Source organism: Arachis stenosperma, chromosome 4, assembly GCF_014773155.1.
Source record: "Arachis stenosperma cultivar V10309 chromosome 4, arast.V10309.gnm1.PFL2, whole genome shotgun sequence".
NCBI classification, from domain to species: domain Eukaryota; kingdom Viridiplantae; phylum Streptophyta; class Magnoliopsida; order Fabales; family Fabaceae; genus Arachis; species Arachis stenosperma.
Window position 1 is genome coordinate 150,256,791 of NC_080380.1, and position 16,164 is coordinate 150,272,954.

General features: G+C 30.1%; 4 protein-coding genes across 4 annotated transcripts; 1 reads left to right on the forward strand and 3 right to left on the reverse strand.

The window, feature by feature from the left end:
- The first annotated feature begins 77 nt into the window (after positions 1 to 77).
- On the forward strand, positions 78 to 2,304 carry LOC130976981 (bidirectional sugar transporter NEC1-like). Its single transcript, XM_057901966.1, has 6 exons — positions 78 to 126; positions 588 to 624; positions 732 to 942; positions 1,294 to 1,455; positions 1,564 to 1,683; positions 2,098 to 2,304. The coding sequence occupies exons 1-6, from the start codon at positions 78 to 80 to the stop codon at positions 2,302 to 2,304; spliced, it is 786 nt and encodes a 261-aa protein (XP_057757949.1).
- A 1,061-nt stretch (positions 2,305 to 3,365) lies between these two features.
- Positions 3,366 to 5,575, reverse strand: LOC130975971 (glycosyltransferase BC10). The gene is made up of 2 exons (XM_057900680.1): positions 5,315 to 5,575; positions 3,366 to 4,031 (listed from the first exon to the last, which is right to left on the reverse strand). Exons 1-2 carry the CDS (start codon positions 5,573 to 5,575, stop codon positions 3,366 to 3,368), a joined length of 927 nt encoding a protein of 308 aa, XP_057756663.1.
- A 1,189-nt stretch (positions 5,576 to 6,764) lies between these two features.
- Positions 6,765 to 11,128, reverse strand: LOC130976980 (plastidic glucose transporter 4-like). Its single transcript, XM_057901965.1, has 13 exons — positions 10,838 to 11,128; positions 10,164 to 10,281; positions 9,932 to 9,999; positions 9,449 to 9,581; positions 9,271 to 9,370; positions 9,071 to 9,183; positions 8,791 to 8,884; positions 8,488 to 8,641; positions 8,214 to 8,360; positions 8,054 to 8,127; positions 7,727 to 7,815; positions 7,512 to 7,626; positions 6,765 to 7,108 (listed from the first exon to the last, which is right to left on the reverse strand). The coding sequence occupies exons 1-13, from the start codon at positions 10,986 to 10,988 to the stop codon at positions 6,926 to 6,928; spliced, it is 1,539 nt and encodes a 512-aa protein (XP_057757948.1). The 5' UTR covers positions 10,989 to 11,128; the 3' UTR covers positions 6,765 to 6,925.
- Positions 11,129 to 13,042: 1,914 nt separating this feature from the next.
- Positions 13,043 to 14,633, reverse strand: LOC130976795 (ATP synthase gamma chain, chloroplastic). The gene has a single exon (XM_057901722.1). The coding sequence runs from the start codon at positions 14,481 to 14,483 to the stop codon at positions 13,356 to 13,358; it is 1,128 nt and encodes a 375-aa protein (XP_057757705.1). The 5' UTR covers positions 14,484 to 14,633; the 3' UTR covers positions 13,043 to 13,355.
- Positions 14,634 to 16,164: the final 1,531 nt, after the last annotated feature.

The following is a 16,164-nucleotide window of genomic DNA, read 5'->3' on the forward strand; positions in this document are numbered from 1 at the left end:
CTCATAACTATATTAACGGCACAAACTTCCCCTCAAAAGCTTTACTTCCAAAAAAAAAAAAATTCACTAATTTAAAAATGTTTTCATTATCTGATCATGAGTTGGTCTTCATTTTTGGTCTCCTAGGTACATTAATTAGATTTATAGTACTACTTTTATTCCATATAGTATTACATACATTTTTTTTATTTGATTATTATTCTAACTATTTTCAACTTTGATATTGTCTTGAATATGTTATATTTAGTTATTAGGTGAATATTTTTATAATGACATTCTTATATGAAGATAATATTGTGGACTATTAGATAATTTAATATGTTTGATTAATTATCTAAAGATTCATAATATCATCTTTACGTAAAGATATCATTATATGAATATTTTCAATTTATTATTATTACTCTTTTTATTTTTTATTCCAATAGGGTAGTCTCTAGCAAAAAGGCTAGAAATATTTGTTTTGTACTTTTTCAATATGTTATTCTCCTAAGGGTTTACATCACAAAATTTAAAGGGTAATGCATATAGTAATTATATTATTTCGTTATTATTTACTGATTCCCTCTGTTTTGTTCTTATCATAGGTAACATTGTCTCATTCATGGTGTTCTTAGCACCCTTGTAAGTCCATTCTAAAACAACACAATATTACAAATTATATTAATGTGAATATCACTAGAAACTTATATATATTTGTTTGTGTGTTTAATTGAATTTCTGATATGCAGGCCAACCTTCTATACAATATACAAGAACAAATCATCTGAAGGATTTCAATCAATCCCATATGTAGTTGCACTTCTAAGTGCAATGTTACTGTTATATTATGGTTACCTTAAGACCAATGCAATCTTAATCATCACCATCAACTGTATTGGATGTGTTATAGAAGTTGCATATCTTCTCATGTATATTATATATGCTCCCAGGAAGCAGAAGGTGAAACATTCATTATTACTTTAATATTTATTATTTGATGGTAGAAACTCAGGTACAGTCGACTTCACATGAAGTTGATAATCGAGAGCCATTAGATGATTTGACTGATTTGACTAAATTTTCATCTAACAGCTTTTGATTATCAACTTCACGTGAAATTGACTGCACCTGGTTTTTACCTTATTTGATAAAGACTCACGTACAGTTGTTTTCATGCGAAATTCATAATAATAATTTAATCAAATATGTTAAATCATATAACAATTGTCAACAACTGCACGTGAGTTTTCACCTTAGATGTTTTATACATTTGTTTCTAATTTCAAACACATTTGATGAATTATTGTACAGATTTCTACCTTGTGGATGATGCTTGGTGCTGATGTGGGTGGTCTTGGCATAACCATGATAATCACCACCTTCATTGTGAGAGGTGACAAACGTGTTCATGCAGTTGGTTGGATTTGCGCCATTTTCAACATTGCAGTGTTTGCTGCACCCTTAAGTATCATGGTAACTTATATACATATATTCATATTCAATTATTAATCTTCAACACTTTCACTTTCATTAAACATTATACATTTTTTATTAGCATCTTCTTGCATATATGAATTGCAGAGGAGGGTGATAAAGACCAAAAGTGTAGAGTACATGCCATTTTCTTTGTCCTTGTTTCTTACCCTCTGTGCTACCATGTGGTTTTTCTATGGACTCTTCGACAAGGATTATTACATCATGGTAAGAAATTAAATAATATATCATATGTATTTATTGTTATATATATATTTTATAAAGATTTAATTATTCTATTGGTCCCTATAGTTTCGCAAAATTTTTAATTAGGTTTCTATACTTTTTTCCTTTTAATTGAGTCCTTGCACCAAATATTTTTTTTAATTGAGTTCCAACATTTTTTTTTCTTTTATTTGAGTTTCTGGACCAATTTTTTTTTTAGTTGGGTCCCTCTACAATTGAGCCAATTAGTACCAAAAGAGACCCAATTGAAAAAAAAAATTAATGCAGAGATCCAATTAAAAGAAAAAAAGTATAGAGATCTAATTGAAAATTTCGCGAAACTATAAGAACCAATAGAGTAATTAAATCTTTTATAAATAAAGAGTAATAATTCTGTTGTTTGATCTATTTTTTCAGCTTCCTAATGTGCTAGGATTTTTGTTTGGTTTCGCTCAAATGGCCTTATACCTCGTATACAAGAATGCAAATAACAAAATTGAGAACAATATTCCAGAGCAACAACCAGAATGGGGAATCACAGTGCACACTGAACAGCATGATTGTGATGGCAACAAAACCAATTTCCCTTCAGAGATGGAAATGAAAGATAATGATCAAGTTTGATATGATGTTAATGCTATGGAGGACTTAATGGTATTTAGGCACAGGCTAATATATGCTATATAAATATATAGATATCAATAATAACAGTGATGACTACTCTGTAGTGTTATTATAATATAGGGAGTGTTGTTAATTTCCATGCATTTGACTATGTAATAAATTAAACTTGTGAGTTTAGAGAGTTCCTATTTGGTTTGGTTGTGGTTAGTTGAAATTGAAGCAGAATCTTCAAGTTCTGCATGGTTAATTTAGCGGTTTAGAAATTGTTATTAGGATGTACTTGTTGACTACATAATGAAACAGATCCTAGGTTCTGCTTCATAGGCTATATGACTTGTTTGGGTGTAATATTTTAAGACTATTTGGACTATACATATTTCATATATGAATATGTTTAGAGTTCAATTTTGATGTAATAAGTATATGTTCTTTTAAAAGACTATAAATAGTTATTATTGCTAATATTATGTGATTGAATATCATACTATCACTATATTAAAATTAAATTTTATAATTATGCTATATATACACTAAAATCAGCCATCAAAATCAGCTATTAGTATAAAATACATGTTGAAATACAAATACACATTAAAAATAAATTAAACCAACACATATATTTATACATAAATATATTGGCGACTGATTTTGGTGTACAAATAATATTTTTTAAATTTTATTAGAGTAAAATATATTTTCTGTCTTTAAGGTTTATATATATTTTTTTAAATATCTCTAATGTTTAATTTTAATTTTGTCCCTAACGTTCTCGATTTATTCAATTTTATCTTAACATTTTCAATTTGTTTTAAAACTATCCCTAAACATTTTCAATTTTATCCCTAACAGCCAACATTTGAGATAGAATTAGCATCCAAGAGTAATTTTGATACAAATAGAAAATGTTAAGGATAAAATTGAATACAATTAAACCTTAAGGATATTTTTGAAGAAGATCATAAACGTTAAAAACAAAAAATATACTTTATCCAATTTATTATTTAATAGAAAAAACGAAATGATAAGATGATAAATAAACTATAGAATTATATGTTAACTAATTAAGGATCAATACCAAACAACAAAGGAGACACCCTAAGCAAAGGCTCTAATGCACTTGGAAGAAACTTTCTAGCAAAGAGGAAACACATGCTGGTGATGTTCCCATTGTAAACACACTTTGATCCAAACCTAATTTTGTTCAAAAACTCATAAGTAATGTTATAACTACTTGAACCAATTTCTCTTGGATGAGGGCCTTCAGCAATTGCCCAATCCACCCAAGTGATGCTACGTTTTGCGTTCATCTTGTAGTGCAACATTTGCAAAAGTGTGGGCAAATAATGTTCATCACAAAAGCATATCCCATGTGGAAGTGGAACACAATACTTCTTAAACAAAGGGATGTACTTAGTGTCTTTCACTATTTCAATTGCAATGTCACGCTTCACTTCAAACCATTGAGACCCCTTTCGAAAATTTGTTATGTTAACGATTGGCCACATTTTTGGATGGTATCTTCCGGTTCCCGGTCTTCCAGACATATCATATGATTCTAAGAAGCTAAGGTTTGTGTTCATGAGATAGTTGTAGATTGCTTTGAAACCAAACAATGGAATGCATGATTCTGAGAGAAGAACAAAGCGTTGGTTGGATGAATCAAGAAGTGCATTAGCAAGAAGACGCCTCTCAGCATCTATAAGTGATGACAAGCCCCATGAAGTTGGCTGCCACAAATTCAAACAAACAAAAAAGTATTTAATTAATTTTGTTTGAATATATAAATGGTGAAAATTCAGGTGCAGTGAACTTCATGTAAAGTTAATAACTAAGACTCTAAGAGTTGTTAGATAATTTGACTGATTTTACTAAATTTTTATCTAACAATTTTCAACTATTAACTTTATTTTACGTAAAGTTGACTGCACCTGAGTTTTCACCTATATAAATTTTTATAAAAGATATAACTATCTTTAATAATGATTTTTATTTATTTCTTGTTATTTTATTAATAGAAATAATCTTAAATATTTTACTAAAATTTATTTATGATTAAAGTAGAGATTGACTGTTAGTCAAGGAAAATCACTATTATTTGACCGATTCTAACTACGAAAGACTATATATAAATAATAATTTTTTCTAATTTTATATTCTTGTTTTTCACTAACTTTAATTTATTATATAACAGTAAGTTTTATAAAATTTAAATATTATTTATTTGTACAAATAAACAAGTATTGCAATATATAATTTTAAAACAATACCATATGAGTAGCACAATTTATTATTTTTAATAAATAATTAATTAATAATATTAAAAAATATTGACTAAAACTATAATATTAGACTACTTATTAAAAATTTTAAAATATTGACTAAAAATATTAGTCAATATAAATTAATATAAATTAAAATTCCCGACCCTCAATTTTTTTTTTTTTGGATAATTAATTTCCAAGCGTAACAAAAGCAACAACACCAATAATAATGTATTATGTTGATGCAATCCATTAATTATGTGAATCCATTTAATTTAATGGGAATAAAAATCGAAACCAATAGTTAATGTGGTCAATGAACAATAATGCTAATATATGCCATTTAAGATTATCCATTGAAATCTTTTTATAAAAAATATATAAATTTAAGTTTTTAATATTATAAAATAAAATATTTAAAAATTTCAACTAATAATAATTTTAATATGTATTTTTAGAATACAAATTAACTAAATTCATTCTTTAATGATGTAAGAAAAACAATAGAGACAAGGATCTCAAAAATAATCAAACTATAGTAGTTAGGTGAAAAATGAGATATGCAAACAACGTGAATAATAGATTGCATTTCAGATCCACTAACTATAATTATATCTAATTAATTCAAAATTTAAATTTTAAAATTAAAATTAACTTTATTTTTTTACTTATTATTTACATTGTTAAAAAAATACCGTTGTTCCTCTATAATTTAATGCATGCAAATATTAAAAAAAAAAAAAACTAACCTTGCTAGGGATTTTTCTTCCAAAGAAAACAGAATCCGGAGGCAAGGTTTCATTGAAAGAAGGTTGTTGATGCAAGTAAATGGAGTAGAACCCTTTGTGTCCTTTGAAGAATCTCTCCCAGAATGGTGCTAAGGGCAATGCACCTTTCACCAAGAACATGAATGCTACCTTTGGAACAATATTATTAGTTTTGTTCTTAGGAAAATAATCTTGGATTCCTTGGACCATACTTGCTTTGAGAAACAACTCTTGATCCTCCATGTTGTGCATGATTGTTGGTGTATTATTCAAATCATACACTTTGGTGAAATTATGTGATGTAGTTACATCTAATGGTTGTGAATAATTTGTTGGTAATTCTAATGAAGGTGGTGATGACATAAATGTTGTGAATAATATTGGAAGTGTCATGGGATATATAATAAAGTGTTGTGAATTGAAATATAAGGTGTAGAAGAATAATGGTGCCATTGTTGCTAGTGATATGGCAAGTATAATGAAGAGAAAATGATATGGTGGGTTTCGCTCCATGTGCTAATTATTGAGAGAGATCAACCAGAAAGATCAATAGATTTTCTTCAATACTAAAATTTCATTATCAGTTGTGAGGATTAAATTATTGGACTCGAATTGTTGGCATATATATACATGATTTTAAGACGAAAGAAAAATAAATTAATAACTAACCAGTCGTCGCAATATTAATTATAGACATCAAGTCAATAATATTATTTATGTATTTATTTATTTTTTCCATTTTGATTTGCCTTAGAAATATCTAAAAATTATGGTAACTTTGACGTGAATCAAACTAAAGTCTTAGGTAGTCTTTCCTTAATTTGTCCATTTTTTACATTCAGTATAAATATAAATAGAAAAAGTACAAAGAATCAACTTTTAGTTAGTCAATTTTACGATTTAGGTTTATAATTTATTATTTAAGATTAAAGATTATAATCTAAGGTCTAGAATTTAAGATAAACAAATTTTATAAAAATTAGCTAATGTTAGCAAAAGAAAAAATTCTTTAGGATTATACTTTTAAGGTTTAATTATTTTGTTGGTTCCTATAATTTTACTAAATTTTTAATTAGGTCCTTATACTTTTTTCCTTTTCAATTGAGTCCCTATACCATTTCAGATTTTGTAATTAAGTTCTTAACATGACAAAAACGCTGAAATTAACGAAATATTCCGTTAAACAAAACGAATATGCCTGATACTTGACTGAATTGTCTATATAGTTTAACAGAATATTTCGTTAATTTCAACGTTTTTGTCACAGTAGGGATTTAGTTACAAAATCTGATATAGTATAGGAACCTAATTGAAAAAAAAAAAGTATAAAGACCTAATTAAAAATTCGGTAAAACTATAGAAATGGACAGAATAATTAAATCTACTTTTAAATAACACTTGCTAGCCTTTTTTCCTATCATTTGCGCTCCATATAATAATTAATAAATACAGAATTATGCCATATATAACTATAGATTATATTTCAAAGTTAACTCAACATAAGATAGATACAATAACCGCATCTAAAGTCAAAGTCACAGTACTTACCACTTAGGATTATGCATATGCATTTGATAAGGATGTTATTATTTATTAAGATGCAGGGCTAAGAGTACGTTCTATTTCTTCTAATGAACGACCCTTTGTTTCCACCACATTACCAGATACGTACAATACAGCAAGAATACACACAGTTGAGAACCCCAAGTACGCACTGCTGATTCCAAATTTGTTTACAACACTCAGGAAATACAGTCCAATCACAAAGTTGGAGATCTGATAAGGGAAGAAGACAAAAAAAATCCATCATTAGCATTAATAAGGAAAACATTTGTTATGGTTTTTGTATTTTTAAGATAATAAATAGAATCAAGCACAAGAGAACTATGTGATTGAGTTTGGCATGGCTTCTTATGCAGTTTCATCTTGTTTTAGCTTTCAATATAGTAAGGAATAATTTGAAAAATTCATAGAGAAAACTTGTTCTGTTTCATTCATCATTTTGACAACTTAGCCATGTGATTATTGGTTTAAACTCTCACTACACTAAGGTTTTTAGACTTGCATTTTTAGCCTAAGAACAAAAATGTGAAAAGAAAATTCAAAATTTTGACAGCAACATAAAGGGAGTGATTAAAGTTTGATATAATCTTCCATCTTCCATAGCAAAGTTACTTACCCAATGTGTGCCTAACGACAAAGAGATCGCTTTAGCTCTGATTCTCGAGGCAAATATCTCAGGTAGAAGAAGAGCAGGCACAGGACCAGCACCAAGGGAAAAGGATAACACATAGCTGTTTAAGGTTCATTGATCATTGTTAAAAGAAATAGCGGAAAAAGGAATAATATGAACTATAAAGTAGTCTTTTTTCGAACGAAATTAATAATACTTACACGACAGTTCCAAGCACTGCAAGGGTACCAGAGTATGGTGCAAGGACACTCCAAGTGAAAGACAGAGAAAGAAGCAACATAGAAGCAGCCTAGGAAAGAAAACACCAATGATGTTTCATGCATTGTTTAGCATAAGATCATGAATAGGTTATATGAATAAAACTAAAATCAACTATCAGAAAAGTCAACTAGAGCTTTACAATCATTCATTGAAAAGTAGCAAGTTGAAAGGCATTTGTGACTCAAAAGTGAAAAGAATTCAACCTAAGGTTCAAAATCTTATGCATTAGGCCTTAAAGAGAGATATAAGTTGAGAAAAACTATTACCATTCCGGTAAAACTTGTGATAAGGAGACTTTTCCTTCCTTGTTTGTCCATCAAGGATGAAGCGATTACAGTGCCTGCAACAAAATCAAACACCAGCAGGAAATAACTTCACCTTTGTTCACATTATCCAGTTTTTCAGGACAAAAATAATGATACTAACCGAAGACATTTGAAGCACCAACAAGGGCACTTGCTGCAATGTCAGAAGCAATTCCAGCACTGCGGAAAACAGAAGTCGAATAATACACCACAGCATTAATTCCAGCAAACTGTTGGAACAAGAAAAGTGCTGCTCCAACACTGACAACTGCAGCACCAATTCACAAAGCATCAATCAATTTCGGAGTAAACTAAAAATTGAAACCAATCTTATACTAGATTTTTTATTTCTTCTGGTTAATGGAATATGGGATTAATCTTAAATTATTGAATACCTTTCCGATACCTGCTACTAAAAAGATCAAACCACCTTGCTTCAGGTTCAGAAGAACCTTGACTTGCTGCTGTTAAGTCATGCATAACCGAAGCAACTCTTTCTTTTCCATAAAGTGTTTTAATTGCTTTCTCTGCATCAGATATTTTCCCTTGCTGTAAAACAATAAATGTAAGTCTCTCACAAAGCCTACAAGAAACTTGTTGCAATTCCCAAACATAAACACTATGATTCTAGAATTTTATCCTACTTAGAAACATTAAGGAAACCATTCATGTCAATGATTGTGGAATTGCAGGACAACCTGAAAGAGCCATCTAGGACTTTCCGGAGAAACTGCCATTCCTAGTGCTAACAGAACAGATGGAACAACCGAAATTCCAAACATTGTCCGCCACCTTATGGAATTGAATAAAGAGAGAAGGAGAAGAGGATGCATGTTAACAAACATTGGATTCACAGTTTAACAAAAAATTTAAAGGCTTCCATCAATTATACAACAAAATTTCAAGGTTAACAATCATATATATGTTACTATCTCTATTTGATATTTGTATTCAGAAGAAAAATAAATAGCTCAATACCATATAGGATTTCCTGCCAGAGGCAAACCAGCTACTAATGCTGCAAGAATCCCAATACATATAAAAAGTTGATTAACAGATCCAAGCGCACCACGAATTTCAGTTGGAGAAATCTGTTCATTGCAAGGAATCACCCAAGCAGTCAATATAAAATATATAAACAAGATCAGAAATGTTAAAATAATTTATAGCAGCACCACCTCAGATATGTATAATGGTACAATTGCAGATGTAACACCGATTCCTATACCAGCTAGCAAGCGGCCAACAATCATCGTCTGAATGCTTTGAGCTGTAGCACTGTAATTTGTGATGTTCAGCATCATTTCAAAAAAAACAATAAAGATCAAACCTTGAACTCAAGGACAACTGATTGACCAAAGAAATGCTCCAACTGCTAGTGGAATTGCATCTAACTGAAAGGTCCTAGTTCGGCCGAATTTGTCAGCCAATGCTCCACCAGTGAATGAACCCACAGTGGCGCCAGCAAGTAGAGAGCTGACAATCCATCCTGTTGATGGATTTTATAGTCATGAAAATCTTGTTGGAGCATTTTCAAGTGAAACTGGAACTTTTAGAAACAAAAATTTTATAGATAGTGGGACATAAATAATGGTTTTGCACAAACATGCAAAAGTAACAAATAATTAAATTACACTCCATACCATACAAAAACTGAAGATTTTTCTCAGTTCAATATGTTTATAAGTAACATTAACAGAAAACTTTCCATGAACATAAAGCTTAAAATGCATGAGGTAAAGAATAAGAAAATTGTATTTCATAAACATTTATAACTTTCTTTTCCCATAAGATCAAATAGACTAGATTAATTTGCAACTACGAAAAAAAAAGGTGCACCTTGTAGTACAGTGTTCTCAGTAATACCAAGATCCTTGGCCAGGTACTCAAGAGCTCCATTTACCACCCTACAAGAAACAGGGCATTGTCAAAGTTAATAATGAATATGAAAATCACTCAATTAAGATGTAGTGCAAATCACTCATATAACTTTGATGGCAATACAGATTCTAGATATGCTGCAGTATAAATCCAGTTATCTGCAGAGTAAAATGAATATGAAAATCCATACCCAAGATGATAACCGAATAAAGTGGCTCCAAGGCAAGCAACACCAACAAAGGGCAAGACAGTCCCAGAAGATTTTCCAGGAACATTATTAGCAGGGAGAAGATCTTCAACATCTTCATCTGCAATGCAACTTCAGTAAGAAACTTTTTTGAGAGGCATAAGCTCCTTCACAATATGCGAATTCTGGATATTATGATATTAAGACCCATCAAATCAAGGGATGTAACAAAAAGCAGCTATAATGGATAATACTACAGATTAACACAACATGGTTTTGCAAAATGCCTAATTGTACTTGGAAAAATTACATAGCCAAACTATATTTTTCGGTTGACCATAATCATTGATCTAACATTCTGCTAGAATTAATCAAGAAGTAAAGAAATGAGTCCTAGTAAGGAAATCTCTCAAAGATTCCTACTTGAGTATACATTCACATAGACAAAAAGGGTCTAAATAGAAAAACTTTGCTGCAATTCAACATCAAAATCAGATATCAAGTAAGCAGTCTAGCTATGAAAATGAAAATCACGTATAACCAATATATATGTGTATATGCAAATCAAAATCAACCACTTCATAGTTCACTTATCATTCATTAACTTTATAGAAATCTCAGAATATATCTAATAAACCAAACAAATCAAAGGCATTAATCAGCAATAGAAGAAAAACCAGAAGAAGCTTGAGCCCTGATTGATCTAGGCTTAGCAGAAGAGCCAGAAATTCCTGCTGCAAAACCCCTTTTTGCAGTGCTGAGCTCAGTTTCCATTGTGCTCGAACCAGGCCTCAAACCCCAGCAACTGGTTCTACTGTTACTACTCATTCGGCAAAACCAAACAAGACCCTTTGTTTGTGAAACCCCCAAAAGCTTTTACTTTGAAGCCAAAGGTTGAAGCTTGCATAATATCTACGACTTTATTTCCAATACCCGGAAAGTCAAAGCTCATAAAACGCATCAATTTTTGGTGGAATTAAAAAAAAAAAAAAAAACAGAATAGCAGCAAATCCAGTTACTTACCAACAAAACCGTTAAACGAATTAGGACAATGCTAAGTTACTAACACTATTGTAAGATAGAACCGGAAATTACCGCGGTAAAGGGTAAAAAAAAACGTACTTATGATGCATGACAGTTTTCAGTTACTGAATAGAAAATAAAAATCCATCAATTAAAATAAATATGGTCTAAATGAAGCACACTACATGGATTGGACCAAAGTTTTGGCTGAAGGTGGGCTCAGTTTCTTTTTTTCTTTTGCATAATAATCTTTTTGTGAATTATCAAGATAAAGATAGATTTTATGTTGAAATTACTCTTGTTTGGATTCTCAAATGAAGTAGAATAATAATGTCTCACAATAAAATATTATAGTTTGATCAATAAGAGAATAAGAAAAACTCAAGAACTAATAAAATTTGTTATTTTTTATCGGTATTTTTAGTCATTAATTTAATTCTTTTAGTTTAGTAATATAATAATATTTTTTTAGTTTATATTTTTAAATATTACTGACTAACTCTACTAGTGTTCTAATATTTCACATAGAGTAATATTTTAAATCAAGTTATCAATTCAAAAATAACATTCCACTTGTTATTTTTCTAGTTATGTGGTCGTGTGGTTGCTATGGTCATGTCATGTGTGACACTGATTCTAGTTATATAGCGTGTCTTTGTTTATTGTTTTATGTTGATAGATAATTCAGTAACTCTATTCAAATTTTAATTATGGACAACCTATTCATTCTTTTCTTTTTTTTTGTTTATTTACTATTTGTAATTTAGTTTTAAGCTTACCATGAATTAGATTAGAAAATAAGATAATTAAGTGCTCATTTTTGTGAGTAACATAACGAGGACATCATTATTCTTATTCATTATGTAATTTTTTTTAAGCATAAAATCAATGTTGCATGCAGTATCACTTGGTCCTTGCTTTTGTTTGAGTTGTACCAGGATCTTCGGTGTCCACGCATGATTTGACAAAGACCTCAGTTAGAACAAGGTTTTTTGGTTCGAGCTACTAAAGTGGAGTATACTCCTTCTCTTGTGGTAGGTTTGGTGTAACTCTAGAGGTGATTAAATACTATGGAACTCAGCACAATATAAGTAGTTATTCATCAAGCAGTTTTTGAGACTTCTTAATTACAACAATCTTGTTACAAAAAGATTCGAATAATTTATACATTTTAAAGTATTGATTGATTCATAATAAAAAAATATTATGTACATACATATTAAAATCAATTACTAAAATCAATTAGTATATAAATATTTTGTAATTAATTTTGATATAAGTGTAATATAGTTGATTTTTATTAATATTTTTTTCCTCAATACATGCTTTTAAATATAATTGATTTTCTAGAGTATAAAGTAAATTGAATAATTAATATTAACATAATTAGATAGAGTTATTTTATGATAATGTACTCCAAATAAATAATATATAAATTAAAAAATAGGACACTCTTATTAAAAAAATAAACAGATATAATTAAAGATTTGCAAAAATAAAAAATAAATTTTAAAAATTAAATAATAAAAATATAAAAAATCAGTATAGTTATGTTTGTGTACTCTCATATATTCTCATAAATATGAAATAATAATGTCTTAATTAATTGTCTCCCTACAAAATTAATACATGTCACCAAAATAAATTAAATAAAAATATCTATTATTATGAATAATGTTTGTTTTTGGACTTCTTTAATTATTTGTCTTTCTTCTAGAATTCATCCGAATTCTTGAGGTCATAGATCTCGCAGCTCTTTGACATAAACATCTAAATAAAAGTTGTTCGAATATCTTGTATATAACCATGATCGAGAATACCTAAATCATCAATTAATCATTGTGAAAGCCACAATAAAGTACATAAATAATAAATTTTTAGATATAACTTCCAAAACAGTGACATGATATATAGATCTATTATTACATACATCATTTGGGAGATCAAAAGGAGGGAAAAAACTTGGAAAAAAAGATAAAAGGTTTCCTTTGAGACTCCTAGTGCGCAAGGTTTTTTTATATTTCAGAAGTATAAAAATCGCATAGTTTTATGACTGTCATAAACAAGAACATTAGAATGTAACAAAGGGGAACAACAACACCCTTTTATGACATTGGATACCTACAAATAAATCCAACCATGGATAATGATGATCATGATGCCAAAAGTATCCTATTGAAGAGCATTGGCACCAGCAACAATCTCAAGAATTTCACCTGTGATCTTAGCCTGACGTTCCCTATTGTAGACAATGGATAAGTTCTTCTTCAACTCAACAGCATTATCAGTTGCACTGCTCATTGCACTCATTCTAGCAGCAAGCTCACTTGCAAGTGATTCTTGAAGTGCTCTCAGGACTTGGCTGTTGAGATAAAGCGGCAAGAGAGCATCAAGGATCTGAACAGGATCCTGCTCAAACTCCAAAATTGCTGAATAGTCTTCTGTCTTTGTCCTCACAGCATCCCTCTCCACAGTTAGCTTTCCTTCCTTTGTTGTTAGCCTGAAAAACTCATCATTAGCAGCATCAACACAGTTTCCATTGATGTCACATATCTCTCCCTTTGGCGACAGTGGAAGTAAGGTGTGAATCACAGGATCTGATTTCACCAATGACACAAACTTTGTGTACAAGAGTTCTACTTTGTCAACCTCTTCGCTGATAAACAAAGAGAAGGCATCATCGGCAATTGCCTGAGCCTCTTTCGCAGTTGGGAGCGATCCTCCTTCTAGAAACCGATCAACTGGTATGTAAGGCCTGCGGAGGAAGTAAGAATTACCCTTCTTGCCAACACTAATGATAGTGTAGTCAAGACCAAGATCCTTCAATTCAGCAATTCTTGCTTCGGCTTTCTTGATGATGTTATTATTGAAACCACCACAGAGACCTCTATCACCAGTGCACACAACCAGTGCTACCTTCTTCACTGGCCTAACCTTTGTGAGAGGGACATCAATGTCCTCAGTTTGGAGCTGCTCGTTGATGTTGTAAAGGACCTCAACAAGAGTCTCTGAGAAGGGTCTTCCATTAACAACAGCTTCTTGAGCCCTTCTGACTTTAGCGGCTGCAACAAGCTTCATTGCTTCTGTGATCTTCTGTGTGTTCTTGACAGATTCAATGCGGGTTCTGAGCTCTCTGAGACCACACTGTACTGGGGTGACAGAAGAACGTGAGAGGCTGCATGAGGGTGAGTTTTGTGAAGGGAGCTGAAAAGGATTGAGAACAGAACGAAAGGAGAGGTTGGAGGCATCAGAAAGAGAAGGTTTTGAGGACACCAACATAGTGAGATTGGAACAAGACATTGTAGCAGATGGAGTACCTTTTGGGACTTCTGCAGTGTAAGTAGATTACAACAGCAGAAAGAGTTAGAGAAAGAGGGTCGTGGTGTATTGGTTTGGTTGATTTATGTTGAGATTGGTGTTATCCTCTCCTTGTGTGTTCATGAGATGCTCAATTTGCTATGGTTGTATCAAGTGGGGAATGAGTGGAGGGAATGAGAGGGAGTGGATGAGATTTTGGGATAACGATTTCGATGGTTGGCGGAGAGAGAGCAGATTGCTGTGTACTCAATGCATGTGGTTCTTGTGGGTCCAATCTGATGTGGGTTTGTCTAAACAGAGTTGGGTAACATAAAATCTTTTGTTTTCTGTTTTTTTCTTTTCTTTTCCCCTTCAAATTAGTTAAACTATGATATTTAAGATCATCTTGTTTTTCGTGAAATTGTCCGAATTTCGACTTTTTAATCTTTGTTACTATGTGATTCATATTTTAACCTTGATTCTCACCTTTCCTTGTAATAATTGAGGTTTGAACCCCAAAAGCATCATTCCACAGTTTCCTTTGTGATCATATTTTTTTTGGTATTAGAGGTATATGCGACTATTCAATTTGTGGCTTTTCCTCCTCTTAATTTGTTGTGAAGTTGTCAACTCTATCACCAAAAAACAGACAAATAGAGATTTATACCATTCAATTCTTCTTATAATTTGTCATGTGAGCATTACTCTTTCTTCTGACAAATAAAACAAACAAATATAATAAATAATTCAAATAAAAGTAATATATTTTAAAAAAATTAATAAATTAAAAATCTCATTATTTATATTTTCATGAATATTCCAGTGTCAACAGTTAATACATGATAAGAATGATTTTAAATATAATTGATTCTTAACTCTATAATATAAAATAATTACAGACAAAATAACATATAAAAAATAAATTGAATAATTAATATTAACATATTTAAATAGAATACTTTGTGATAATGTACTAATTGAATTAGCATACCAGTATTTAGAAGTAGTAAAAAATTACTCTAAAAAATTAATCAAAATTCAAATAAATAATATATAATCTAAAAAAATAGGTTTCTCTTATCTCAAAAAATAAACAAATATAAGAAAAGATTTAAAAAATTAAAAGATAAATTTTAAAAATTAAATAAGAATAAAAATATAAAAAATTAGTATCTCAACCATTTAAAACATAAAATTTAATGTTTTGGTGTACTCTGTATACTCCAATTAATAATAATAATAAGGGTCACAATCTTTTGTTTGAAGGCATGTACACTTAAATTAACTGCATTATTACTTTTTTTTTTTTTATCTTGGACAACAAAAATTTGTGTTGTATTATAAATCTTTTCAATGAATATTTAAAGAATTATAGTTTTAATTTCTTTTAATCTATTAACCATGTATTCCTGAATTATTTGTTTATATTAGATTCATTGCAAGTTTAAAGTTTTTATTGATATAAGTTTTCTCAAGTTTTAATTTGTTATTATGGATGTATTTTTTATTGCAAGTTTTTTGTATTTTTCAAAATTCTAAAGTAGTAATTGATTTCAGATTTCAAGGCATGAAATTCTTATACGGATAAAAAACCAAAGTGAACCCCCTCTCTTGGTTTTTGCTTCTATGTTTAGTTGGGAACATTTCATTTTTTTTTTGTTTGATGTAAACTAGCTTCTCATCT